Here is a 14,953-nt window from a genome sequence, read left to right as displayed (position 1 = left end):
TATGGTCCCATACTTCTGTGAACACTGAATGCTTATTGCTGAGGTTCATTTAACTATACATAACTTTATAATTATAATCTCGACTTTGGAGCAAAAATGCAAAATTTTGAGTATTCTCAAAAAAATAAAAATACTAAACATAAAAACCGGTTACTGTTATCTTTTAGATTCTCATTGGTTAGCCGTTAAATTCTGAAGAGCAGGTGGCAATTTTGTCACTGGAAGTTGTTTATCTGATATCTACATGAAGAGAATAAATTACTGTCTACACTAAAATAGGCCTGAAATAGCGAAGTGTCAGGCCTATCTTAGTGCAGGTCCATCTTTGAATGAACCATGATTCAAGTCCATGACTGCTAAATATGATTAATGATTGTATTCATGATTTATTGTAAACTCCTCTGATTTGGTGGTTGTGGCAAGCATAAACAAGAACATATTCATGAATAAATAAACCATATAGCTTGTTTTGTTCACTGCTCAAATTCTGCAGTTAAGTTATTGACTAAAGGAATAGACTGAATTATGAAAGAAGGATAAACTAAAATTTTATTTCTAAACAACAGACTGCTCTCTTACTAGTGAGACAAACATACTTGTACGGAAGACATGGAAAAGTTTTCCACAGCTTTAAAAGTCGACTGCTGCTTGAAATGAAATATTATTTTATTGTTATTTAATACTTTAGTCAATTTCTCTACAATAATCATTCAAAATATTATCACTACATTAAGGTTAGATTAGGTTAAATTTGATAAGAAGAAGCTCAAAATTGAGAAATATGCACAGAAGAAAGTTACAAAATCATAGGCAAGAGAACTAGGTTGTTGCATGAAACACTATGCTTGCAAGAGTGTGCAATCTGTTTAGATATAATATTTTAGTTTTATCCTTGTTTTATAGTTTAGTCATTTTCCATAACCTGACCATATACAATAGTGTTATCAAAATAGGTTAACTAAATCTGGAAAACGTGAAGTCTGCAACCAAGAAATCTATGTAGAACAAAAGTAACAAATACACAGCGCAATGGCAATTGATTACCATGCAAAACATTATGCTCTTAATGATTGCTAGAAACCAATGAGAGCTAATGACAGATGAAAGTCATAGTTGAATGATCATCTAACTAACCAGTTGTGCTAAATCAACAGAAAAGTTTTGTGGCATTGAAGTTGTTTTTTAATGCTTTCTCTGGAACCACGATTGTTGTAGCCATATGTGATACACTCTTAAGATATGGAAATTGTAACACCTAGGAGTGTATTTACATGTGGAAGTAGTTGATATAGTGGTAAAATATATAGTGGTTATGATATAGTGGTAAAACCACTATATCATAACCAAGAACTATTCCTCTTCTTATAGAGGATAACCTACATTTACATTTAGCAATAGTACAGGACAAAAGATGCAATGAAGCAGGCTTTTTGCTGAATGTGTGTGTGTACACACACACACACACACTAAACAATCTATATCCACTCTTTTCATATAGATATCTACATCTAGTCGACTCTTAAATTTAACTGTCAACCCTGATCACCCAGAAAGGCACTTATTCTGGTGGTGAACAACATACTGATCAAATGTAAACTTCCTGTAGTGCAGTCTATTTGTTTTCCCAAATAATTTATATATTTGCCCTCTAGTTTTTGTCCCATTTAAACTTGAAAATTCCATTGTGTGCAATTTGTTTCCTCCCTTCAGTTATCAGATGATCTCTCCCCCCCCAATAAGACAAATGATCAAGTGAGAAGGTACAAAAGCATACATGCTTTGAGTGACTGTGATTCAAACCTGTGTAACTACTAAATACAGTATAATGTTCTTGTATTTGCTTTGTCTTTTGAACTCCTGATAACCTGCTTATACTGCATACTAACCTTCATGTCTGATTATATCACAAAATTCAAGCCTTTTTCCATATTTATACCCTTCAACACATCCACTACATTGTACAAATTATTCTTGTTATTTCACTGACCATCTATTGAGGCCTATCCAAATCATTCTGAAGGAGTTTAGCCTGACTTGCCACACTCTCAACCTTCTTATCAACTGCAAATTTCAATATTACAATCTAAATTCCTCAATGATATCACTTAAGAAAATCATAAACAACTGGTGAAGAATAACCCTACTCCCTCTGCTTGAGATCAGCTAACTTGAGAAATTCCTCCAGTCATTGAGAGGAATTCAACCCAGACCTCTCCAAATGAGTGGCAGGTCTTGGTTTAGGTAATACAGGAAACATTTTGATATTTCTGATAATAATAAACTTGACTAGTTATTAATAAAAATAAAGTATATATAACATACAAGGTAATACAATAATATAATAATAATACATACATACATACAATGACCTTCCATGGAAGAAGATCATTAATTACATTAATCACCTTCTTCCATTGACGGCATATCCTATCTGTAGTTTTCCTGATGTTAGCACATTTCAAATACCTATTTGATACTGGTATTACCTGGAAATTTGTTCCATACACACCATTTAACTATTTTTAGAAATTCTCTTCGCTAATCAACTTAGAAACTAATACTAACACAGTTTGCAATATAAACAAAGCAAACAGAATTTGAGTGAACACAAAATCAAAACTAAAATAAAAACTTAGCACCTCTATCCAACAGAAGGTCAATCAACCCTGTGTTTGTCCACCTCTAACCACCTGGAGGCACAGCTCTACTATCCATAGCTATAACCTTATTATTCAAATCTTTCTTTATATTGCTTGTCTAGACACCTCACTAAACTTTCAATAACAATCTGAATCCAACAGTATTGCACTTAGGTCTTGCATACTTATTAAGATGGGACTGCACTGTACTTTATATTTGTTTATGTGGCTCTGGAAGCCTCCTTCAAATCCACAAATGTGCTCTGGCAATGCTGCACTACTTTACAAAGCCAGTCAAGTATGGATAGCATTGATAATTCATCTTATATTGCTCATTTTGTGTAACTGGCCATTTAGCTACCAGGGGACTGCAATCACTTGGATGGTGGCTCCCCAACATGTGGAGCTGAGGTTCCTCTTCTTTTATGGTGTATCCTCCAGTCTAGCCTAGGCAAGGTTAAAGACTAGTCCGTGAGAACGTTGAGACAAATTCTCACCCTTCTATTCTGTCTACCCATCTTCACCCTTCCATTAGAGATGGAAATGTGAACAGACATAGCAAAGATTGCGAAGTATAAGGCATTCCCAATAGGTTACAAGACGATCTCATGCTGGCAATAACATGATACCCACGAATGTCTGTGAAAGCCCACCACCAAAGAGGTTTGTGAGTAGGTCCAATGTTGACAGAGGTCTGGACATTTGTATACTAAGGTAGCCAAGGTCGGTTTTCCTTTCATTCAGACAAGGCTAAGCAATAGCAGCGATGAGATATCCCACAATGGCTAACAGAACTATCGTCAGCATTGTCCTATCACAAAAGGGGAGCGGTAAACAAAGCCCCATTGAGGGTGGTCTACAGGCTTCATCGGCTTGATAATCTAACATTGAGAAATGTCTTAACTTCAGAAAAACTGACTGAGGTAAACTGAAGTGGTTCAGTTGAACAATTGAAATCTCACTCCAATGGAAAATTTTGCCAGTCTACTAATCCTTGGACACAGTGGTATTCAGGGATTACAGTGGTATTTCATATTGAGGGACATTCCTAGCAGGAAGGTGATGGATAGAATGGAGTTTAAAAAGGGATTATTTTATTTTATTTATTATATATAAGCATTACCCACCAAGCAATGGCATCTGTGCCATATACAAAAATCCAGGTTATAGTGAATTTTGTATTCAAATACCATAAATATCATCACTGAAAATAAAGTTCAGATAATTACCAAAAAAAATTTCATATCCAGATTGCTGTTAATGTAAGCAGATCTTACAGACCACTCTCATAGAAAAAAGCCGAAAGAGCTAATATTCAGGACATCAGAAGATATTAGTTTTGTGTTCCACTTCATGGTTTTGTGAATCAGCAGCACAAGGAGCTGATTATTTGGTTCCGAAAACAGCAGTGATCTGAGAACTAGCAGCAAAAAGAGCTACTATTTAGCCTCAGAAGACTATGTCCCAAGGAGCCTTTACATCCAAAAACATGGCCAAAAAAAAGTATTCAGGATTGTTTATGGACACAGATTCCTCATGACCTTAGTTGCCCGAGCAAAGGGTTTACCAGAAATAGGTGGAAAACCATTGTACTAGACTGAAACAACATATGAAAAATCTGTATACTGAATTAACTATGATAAAATCCAAGCTAGTCAATTCTAACCTTTATAAAAGAGTCAACAAGAATACGACAGGTTTCACATGGTGGTAAGGATGTTCCTTTCTTTTCAAAAGACTTCAGATCACTATTTGTGAGTACAGATGGTAATGGTGGCAACTCAGTTTTTGATATGACTAGATATGTCAGGAACATAATGGCTATTCCTCCAGATTTTAGCATATTTCCTTCCTGAAAAATTATGAAATACAGTGTATACAAGAATATAACTCAGCATACTCAAATTAATTTAAATAATGAGTTGTAGAAATTATAACCATTATTATAATATTTAACGTACCAAAAGCTATATGTACTTAGTTATTGAAACTTTTAGAATTTTTCAAGAGGTAAGAGAATTTTCTTACTTTACTCCCCTCCGACTATCTTAACTTTTGATGGTATTATAAAGAATACATAATTCAAATTATCACAATAGAGTAAAATCGTGCTAATTGAACTAAGATAGGAAAGGGATAGTCTGAATTAGTGAAAAGTCCAAATTATAGATTATATATAATTATTATAGATTATATGTAAATATCTTTGAGTAGTAGTTGATAAAAACAAGCAAATTTTTATCCAATCCAGCAAAGTCTATTAATTTAGATGGTATTAAGTCACTAATATGATGAAAATAAAAAAGAATTTTTTGAAAATGTTTATATTAGTATTGGAAAATTAATATTATCATAACTGATAGTAGTAGTGGCAAATAATGCAAGGAAGCAAGCTGATTTAGAATCAGCCACAAAAAAAACAAAAAAAAAAAAAAAAAACACATACCTCATTCATCCATCCTCCCCAATAATTTGTCTAATCATTTCTTAAATTCATTTGAACTATGCTGACCACACAACACTAGATAGAACTTTGTTCCAACAATCAATTGCTCTTTGGCTGAAAGCAATCTTTCAAACATCTATCCTGCAACCATCCTTTTTCAATTTATATTTATGTCTTGTTATGTGTCATCCAAGCAAGAGTTAGGATGAATTTACTCAATCCATTTAAAGCCTTGAACATTTCAATCAGGTTTCCTCGCAGGTGCTTATTTTCCAGACACTATGATTTGCAGAACTGAAGTTTTTGTGAAACTGCCTAATCTTAGTATTACTATTAATTAATAGTAACAACAATAGAAGAAAGCAAGTTTATACAGCATCAGCCAAAAAAATAGAGGAAAAAAAAAACCCGTCTCCCTCTAATACTTTCTCCAGCACCTCCTTGAATTCAACCAAACTACCCATTTCAACAACACCAGAAGGAATTTTGTTCGAACAATTAATTATCTGACTGCATGATTACCCCATTTCTTTTTCATTCTACATTATCCTGAGTTTGGTACCATGCAGTTTGTATGTTAATACCCCCAGGGATGACTGCTACCCCTATGAAGTACCTTGCACTTGTCAATGTTCAACCTCAATTGCCACTTCTCAGCCATCTGTCTAATTTGTCTAGGTTTTGTTACAGAAGCATACTCTAATTACTGTCATTAACCACCCTTCCAAATTTAGTAAAAATTGGGTATCCAGTAATTGTTTTTGGTTTTTTTTGGGTAATTGGGTATCCAGTTTTTTCTCTGACCACACACTGACGGTGAGTGGTCAGAGACAGGACTGAGTTTTAGGAGTTATAAAACTTAGTGAGAAAGAAGATGGTTTCCTGACTTCTAACTTCTTCACTACAGCTGGTGTTACACATGGTTCAGTTCTTTCTTTTCCCTCTTTTACATTAATGACCTTCTTCCATTGATGGCAAATTCTATCCATAGTTTTCCTTATGACTGCACATCACATTCCTTTCAGTCAGAGAAAACTTTCTTCTTAAATGTTGTTCTCCAGATCCAGTGGGGCAAAGATAATTTAATTGATGATTTCAATCCTTCTAAAACTCAGTCCTGTCTAATAGTTCGCAAAAAAAAAAAAAAAAACCCTGTCCTATGGTTGTCTTCGATGACAGATTTCTATACAAGATCACATATCTCTATTAGGTCACACATCTCATATCTCTTATGAGATATCTCTCATATCCTATATCTCTTTTTTTGACATAAGCAAATCACAAATATTGCTTCCTCTGCATCTAAACAACTGGGTTTTCTCTTTTGATCTCAGCATTACTTTTCTTCCAAACAGCTACTCATTCTGCACAAATCCCAAATCTGCCCTACAATGAAATATTGTTCCAACACTGGGGTGGTGCCCCCAAAACCTCTCTCAAGCTTCTAGACTCCATTCAAAAGAGGGCAGTTAGACTAATTGATGACCCATCTCTAACAAAGTTTCTCCACACTGTCTCTTAGACGTCTGTTTCTGCTGCATGCCTTTTCTAATGATACTTCCAATACTTTCTGAATTGGCTTCTATAATTCCTCCTCTCTATTCAAAATTACTCAAAACACATCCCTCAACCAGTCAGTATCCTTTTATTCAAACTTCAAAACTCACAGAACCAACTTTTCTTATTCCTCATTTATTCCTTCAACATTCATCATCTGGAACAACCTTCCTTCATATGTATTTCCTGAAAATTACAATCTACAGAAATTCAAGTATAATGTTAACATGTATCTTCTTTCACCTTCTCAACCGGCATATGGGTAGAAGTAACCTCAGAGAAATGTACCAACTGTGTGGTACGACATTAGGGTGGTAGAAAATGAAAAAGACCTGGGAGTAATTGTGCAGTCAGATATGAAGTTTTCTGAGCAATGCAGATAAGCTGCCAGAGCAGGTCATGGGGTATTGTCAATGATATACAGGAATTTTGCTAGTAGGGAAAATGAGGTGATTATCCCTTTGGATAAGGCAATGGTCAGGTTATGCCTTGAGTACTGCATACAGGTCTAGAGGCATCATTTAAGGAAGGATGTAGAGTTGCTTCAGTGTGTACAGAGAAGGGCAATAAGATTGGTGAGGGGAACGAAGGTGTCCTCTTATCAAGAAAGGCTTAAGTTCTGCAAACTGCCGAGACTGGAGAATAGGTACCTGCGAGGTGATCTGATTGAGCTGTATAAGGCCTTGAATGGGTTAAGCACACTGAAAATTCTGATGGATTCTTGTGCTTTCTCACATTACAAATCTGAGGGGGCACAAATTCAAACTGAGGAAAGACAGTTGTAGTGTGTGGAAATTTGCCTTTAGCTAGCAGGTGGTTAATTGCTGGAACAAACTTCCATCTGTTGTTGTGGAAGTTGCTAGCTTAAATAAATTCAAGGAGAAACTGGACAAACTTTTAGAGGGAATGGATTGGATGCGTGAAATTGTTTTATTTTTGGCTGATGCTATATAAGCTCATATGATTGCTTTCTTGCATCATATGTCTCAATTAGTATAGGTTCTAATGTTTTTTGTGCTTGTGCTATTCATAAAAAAAAAGTAGTAGTAGTAATAGCAGAAAATGATACAAGAAATCAAGCTTATACAGTGCGTCTCAAAAATATTGGTACAAACGTTTAGGGGAGGTAGGTAACATCTAAAGGAATGTGAATTGCATAGGAACCCATAACCGGAAATGTCACGGGAAAGTAGTAGCAGAGGCACAAGAAGCAGAAATGACACAAGACAGTAATTAGTGGCAAACATTTATTTGACATAATATTAACAATGGAGTACAAGATGGATGCATTTCATGATGTTACATCAGATGCTCGAAGGTTCCACCATGAGATGCGATGCATGTGTGACACCGATGCAGCATGGATTGGCAGACATGGTCAAACACACCTGGAGTTTCTTTGACAGTAGCAGCAGTGCAGAAGAGTCTCGCCACAAGATCCATTTCGTTCTCCACAGGCGATTTATACACGATAGATTTGAGGGCCCCTGCACAGAAAGAAATCAAGGCTCGATAAATCAGGTGAGCATAGAGGCCAGGCAAGAGGTCCACCATGGCCAATCCATCAATGCTCAAAACGCCTGTTCAAAGGGTCACAAACTCGCCTTCCATAATGGGCAGGCACCCCATCATGTTGAAACCAAATGTTGCATCTCACATTTGCTGGAACATCATCAAGTAACCCTGGCAGAACTTGTTCAAGAAAGATCCGATATTTAGCGGAGTTCATGTGGGATGGTAACAGATATGGGCCGACTAAGCAGTCACCGACCATACCTGCCCACACATTTATTGCGAAACGACATTGTGCACATGGGGGCACACACCTTGTGGGTTGTCGTGAGCCCACACACACATGAGCATTGTGCTGATTGAATAAGCCTTCCTGAGTGAAATAAGCCTCATTCATGAACAAAACATAGGCTGAAAAATTCAATTCTTGAACACTTTCTTGGAGAAACCACTGTGCAAAAGCTACACGTGCAGGATGATCTTGTGGGAGCAGTAACTGAACCCTTTGGAGATGAAAGGAGTGTAGGGAATTATCATGCCAGACACGCTGTACACTGCAACAAGACACTCCTAAGGCAGAGGCAATGGCACGTATGCTGGTAGTAGGATTATTCTGGACGGCATTCAGCCCACTTTCTTCCATGGCGGGAGTTCGCGTCAAACGTGGTCTGCCTGCACTACTCCTGTTACCTCTAAATGACCCATAATCACACAAATTTTGATGCACATGTGCAAACAAACAGTGGTCCAGTACATGTCTGTCTGGGAAGCGATCTCCATAAATTCGTTGAGCGGCTCGTCCATTGCCCTCTGCTAATCCATACACTAGGTGCATGTCTGCCAGCTCACAGTTCGTATATCGATGCATGCTCTTTGTGCGGACACTACTGCTTGAATGAGTAAACCAGAAATTTTACCTCTTGCAAACTAATGAACAGCGCCGTCTACCGACTTACGGTGACGTTTCCGGTTATGGGTTCCTATGCAATTCACATTCCTTTAGATGTTACCTATCTCCCCTAAATGTTTGTACCAATATTTTTGAGACACCCTGTATAGTATCAGACAAAAAAAAAAAAAAAACACACACACCAAATTACACACTTCACCCATCCATACCCTCCAACAATTTTTCTATTTCTTCCTTGAATTTACTCAATCCACACACATCCACGGCAGATGGAAAACCGTTCCAACAATCAACCATCTGCTGGCCGATGCCAAACTTTTGGACATCTATCCTACAACCAAACTTCCTCAAATTAAATTTACGTCCCCTCATGCAATTAGAAAGATGAAGAATGCCATCATCGTTTAGCTTATTCAATCCATACAAAGTCTTAAACACTTCAATCAGATCTCCCCATGGGTGCCTAGTCTACAGATTGTTGCAATTTGCAGAACTCAAACTTTTCTGGGTATAACATCATTCCCTTTGTTTCCCTCAATAATCTCTTTGTCCTCCTGTCCACCTGTTCTAGCAGCTCTACACCCTCCCTGAAATGAGGCCTCCAGACCTGTATGCAGTACTGAAGATGCAGCCTGACCACTGCCTTAAACAATCAGATAATCACCTCCTTATTCCTAATGGCAAAATTCCTGTATTTTCACTGACAAAACCCCATGAGCTGTTATAGCAAGCTATCTGCACTACTCATGGAATTTCTTAGCAGTTTGCACAATTACCCCACATCCTTCTCATTTTCCCCCACTCCGAGTGTATTACCACACAGTTAATACATTTGGAGTGATTGCTAACCATACGCAGTATCTTTCATTTTTCATGACTAATTTTTCTAGATCTTGTTGCAGCAGCATACCTTCATTACTGTCATTAACCACCCTGCCAACCTTTGTATTATCTGCAAACTTAGACATTAAGCCTGATATATCTTCATCAATATCATTAATAAATTTTGAAAACAACAGTGGGCCCAGCACTGAACTTTAGGGACTTCACTAATAACATTAATCCACAAAGAGCAGTGCCCATTGATAACCACTGTCTTCTTCCACTCTTTACCCATAGCAGTAACCTGCCCTTAATGCCACATTGCTTCAGTCTGTACAGCAGTCTTTTATGAGCTACAGTATCAAAAATCTTTCTGAAATTCAAATACCGTAGTTGATGGCATACAAGACACTTTTTCCGAAAAAATGCCTTGAAAAGCCACCCTGCATCCTATATGCGGAAGTGAGCTCTCCCTCTTCAACGTCAGCGGGCAAGTTGTATTTTGCCGTTCGGTCAGAATATTTTCTTTTCTGAAGGATAATGGGACACCACACCCAAGGGTACTTTTGGACTTTCAAAGTTGTTTGGAATCAGTTCCAAGAAGTTTCAAAAGCCAGGGAACACAGAAAAAGCCTTAGAAGGCAATGGAAGCTTCAAGATTCTTCTCCAGGTTTCTCAATAGTTCGCCAATCCTTTAAAAGTTGGCACGACCAGAGGGCCAATTAGTTCTGTTGTTGTTTGGTTTTTAGGAGCATTAGCAATTAAGGCCATATTGCTCCGGGGATATGCAGCGGTCATTCCCTGACCTTTCTGCATCTTCCGTATTTGGTTGTCACAGGCTCGAACCACGGTCTAATCAAGAAGCATGTGCTACGCACTGCCGCTCCTGCCCACCTGGTTACGGAGGCGCCAATTAGTTCTGTGTGGGCTTTCATGACGTTGAGAGCATCTCAGTGTAGTGCACTTTACTTGTGTGTGAAAGGACTATAATCACGACAATGAATTTTAATCATTGTGGGCGATTGAAATAAAATGAAGAACAGTGTTAATTGTATACTAGTTGTTTTTAATCAGAACCGAGTTTCATAACAATATTGTTTAATCTTGGCGTTTGACATTATTTTAAAGAATTTTACACTCAGAAAATGGCTGCAGGAGAAAAGAGGTTGAGTTACTATCGGATATAAACTAAACATAACGCTATAAACATGGTAACAGAACCGTGGGAAAGTTTTTTGGGCCATGGTCTACGGAAAAATGATACATGTCTGGTGGAAGCAAGAAAAAGAACTTCACGCTGCTAAAAAAAGTAAACATAACCTTAGTCTTCCAGCCCCATTGGCCAGAACTTGAAGAAGATGCATAAAAGTGGGTAGTAGGTGAAAGGAATTTAGGAAGAAGTGTTTCTATCAAATTGATTATGCATAAGGCCAGGATATTAGCAGAAGGAAGAGGAATTCGGAATTTTTCTGGAACAGAAGGTTGGTGTTACTGATCATACAAAGACATGTAGGTGGTAGATGACTTTCAGCAACCGGTGAAATACCACCACTTTGCTTATTGGAGGCTTGAAGTGGTGAAACCCATGTTTAGTCTCTAGAGCAAAGTTTCCGGCATCCCCCTCCCCCCATACTTCCCCTTTAACGCATGCACAGTACTAAGTACTATAGATTTTGATACCTTTCGTGTTTGGGGTTTTCATAAAAAAAAAAAAAAAAACGTATAAAAACATCAATTGCACAAAAATCACCAGCAGATTATGAAACAAAAATACCAGAATTCCATAAATTTGTAATAAAGGCACAAAAACGAACTTCTTTTAAACTTGGCCAAATAGGAAAAATGGACGATGTCCCACGAACTTTTGATGCACCATCCAACAAAACTGTGAACATCAAAGGGTCTAAAACTGTCAATAAAAACCACTGGGCATGAGAAAACATATTACACAGTAGTTTTGGCCTGAGGTCTGCATTACTCATATTACAACTTGTTCCCCCTTTAGAAACTGGGGATACATTTCCACAGCACCATTCCATAGAGACCTTCCCTGAATCCAAGGATGCTCTCATAATTATGGCTAATGGTTTGCTTACTTCCTTTGCTGCCTCCTTTAATATAACTGGATTGATCCTGTCCACCCCAGGCGCCTTATGTTTAACTTCAACAATTTATCCTCCACTTTGCTCTCAGTTATTACAAAATAACTTAGCTCCCTGTTAGAGCTTGATAAACTTCTGGTATTCCCCTCGTGTGAATGTAGATGCAAAATACTCATTCAGTTTATCAGCTACCTGAGCATGATTATCAATAGTCAACCCATCTGTGCGAAGTGGTCCAATCTGATTCATCCCTTTCCTTCTAGAGTTCACATAAGTAAAGAACTCTTTGCTGTTTTACTTTGCATCCTGTGACAAAGATTTCTCATAATCTGCCTTCGCTTGCCTAACCTCCTTTGTGACTTGATTACATATATAGGTGGCCACACACACACACACATATATATACTTGATAGGTGAGTCAGAAAACTGCTAGCTTGGGGGGATACAAGGACTAATAGATTAACAGTATCCACTGGCTGAGGTGAAAGTGATTCTTACACTGCTTCTATTGGAATGAGCAGCAGCCTGGAAAACAAGATGCAGGATATTTCAGAGACTGCTGGGAGTCATTGCGGTACAAGTAAACACATGGGTTGTGTTAGGGTAGCTAAGAATATGAACAGGTGCATGTATACTTGCATGTACACCAATGCTAGGAGTTTGGTAAATAAATTTGATGAATTTGAGATATTGCTCAGAACATCAAAGGCAAATATTGTTGGGATATCAGGGACGTGATGTCACATCCCTGATATAAGGAATGCAGAATTGGAATTTGGGGAGTACAATGTGTACAGAAAGGATAGACAGGATAGGAAGGGAGGAGGGGTTATGCTACTAGTTAAGAAACACAAAATCCAAGGAAGTGAAGCCAATCACATCGCTGGACAGTGCAGTGTCGAGTCAGTTTGGTGTGACATAACCATTGGGAGATCAAAATTGAGAGTAGGAGTATGCTATAGGCCTAATGACTCTGATGAGTATAATAAGAAACTGTACAGGGAAATAGAGTGGGCCTGTAAATCAGAGTCTTATAATGGGGGATTTTAATTTCCCAGATATTGACTGGAATTTGTGGGTTGGTCACTCACACAGGGAAGCATTCAAAGAACTTATCTTGGAAGCTACTAGGCTTTACATACCAACTAAGAAATATTGTTCAAGGTTTAGGCCTAAATGGATGTCAGATGAACTAATGAGACATATGGCAGAGAAGAAAAATACATGGGATACATATAAATTAATCGGTGACATGGAAGCCTACGATAGATATAAGCTGGTCTGTAACAAAGTCACAAAGAAAATTAGGCAGGCAAGGGCAGATTACCAGAAATCGTTGGCAAAAGATGCAAAGAAAAACAGAAAAGAGTTCTTTACCTATGTAAACTCTAGAAGGAAAGGGATGAAACAGATTGGTCCACTGGATATTGGTAGTTCAACAGTTGAGGATCCTGCTCAGGTGGCTAACAAACTAAACGAGTATTTTGCATCTACATTCACACACGAGGAGTTATTCAGGAAGGGGAATGCCAGAGGTGAAGTATACTTTGGCAGTGAGCTAGATGATTTTGTAATAACTGAGAGGAAAGTGGAGGATAAATTGTTGAGGATAAACATAAAAAGGCACCTGGGATAGGCAGGATCTATCCAGTTATATTAAAGGAGGCAGCAAAGGAAGTAAACGAACCCTTAGCATAATTATGAGAGATTCTTTGGACTCAGGGGAGGTACCCATAGACTGGAGATGTACAAATGTAACCCCAATTCACAAAGGAGGATCAAAGGCTGACACAAGTAATTATAGACCTGTGAGTTTAACTTCTGTTCCAGGAAAATTAATGGAGGCACTGCAGGATCGTCTAGACAAGACTTCAGACACAGCATGGTTTTGTTAAGGGGAAGTCTTGCCTGATCAACTTGATTGGATATTATGATGCAGTCACAAAAGAACTGGATGCAGGGAATAACTTTGATATTATATATTTGGATCTTAGAAAGGATTTTGATACTGTTGCACATGGAAGACTGCTGCACAAATTGGAGCAGTGTGGCATTAGAGGCAAATTGCTGCTATGGATAAAAGGATGGTTGATGGGGAGAAGACAGAGTGGTAATCAATGGACACTACTCATCGTGGACTAATGTTATTAGTGGAGCCCCTCAGGGTTCAGTGTTGGGTCCATTATTGTTTTCTGTATTTATAAATGATATTGATGATGGTATATCAAGTTTAATGTCCAAGTTTTCAGACAATACAAAGGTTGGCAGGGTTGTTAAGGACACTGATGCTATGCTGCTGCAACAGGATCTGGAAAGGTTGAGCAGATGGGCTGAGAGGTGGCAAATGAAGTTTAACATTGACAAATGTAAAGTACTACATATGGGAAACAGTAACTGCAGAGCAACATATCAACTCTGTGGTACTACACTGACAGTAGTAGAGAATGAAAATGACCTGGGGGTAATTGTGCAGGCAGATATGAAGTTCTCTCAGCAGTGCAGACGGCCTGCAAGAGTAGCTCATGGTGTCTTGTGAATGATATACAGGAATTTTTCTAGCAGGGATAAAGAGGTGATTATTTCCTTGTATAAGGCAATGGACAGGCCACACCTTGAGTACTGTATACAGGTCTGGAGGCCTCATCTCAAGAAGGATGCCTTGAATCGTTTGAGCATGCTCAATGCCGATGGGATTCTTCCTCTTGTTCAGAATAATCACCTGAGAGAGCATAAATTCAAATTGAGGAAAGTCAGATGTAGGATATATGTGCAGAAATTTGCCTTTAGCCAGAGGGTAGTTGGTTGGTGGAACAGACTTCCATCCCTTGTTGGGGAAGTTGATAGCCTAAATAAATTTAAGGCTCAGCTGGACAGGTATTTCGAATGAACGGAGGGGTGAAATGGAAGTGTTTTTTTTTTTTTTTTTTTTTTTGGCTGATGCTGCATAAGCTTGCTTTCTTGCATC

General features: G+C 38.0%; 1 protein-coding gene across 1 annotated transcript in view; it reads right to left on the bottom strand.

Annotated features, from left to right (window-relative positions):
- Positions 1–14,953, bottom strand: part of LOC150090093 (cysteine-rich with EGF-like domain protein 2) — a 131,883-nt gene that overhangs the window by 78,109 nt on the left and 38,821 nt on the right. Inside the window, exon 2 of the mRNA XM_090390171.1 lies at positions 4,306–4,491. Within this exon, the coding sequence (XP_090246297.1) occupies positions 4,306–4,482 (177 nt within the window). The 5' untranslated portion in view covers positions 4,483–4,491. The remainder of the gene's footprint in view (positions 1–4,305; positions 4,492–14,953) is intronic.

The sequence above is a fragment of the Mastigoproctus giganteus genome, chromosome 2 (genome assembly GCF_048544385.1).
Source record: "Mastigoproctus giganteus isolate SK-2022 chromosome 2, ASM4854438v1, whole genome shotgun sequence".
NCBI classification, from domain to species: domain Eukaryota; kingdom Metazoa; phylum Arthropoda; class Arachnida; order Uropygi; family Thelyphonidae; genus Mastigoproctus; species Mastigoproctus giganteus.
Note: the sequence above shows the minus strand (reverse complement) of the source record. Positions and strands in the feature narration are given on the sequence as shown.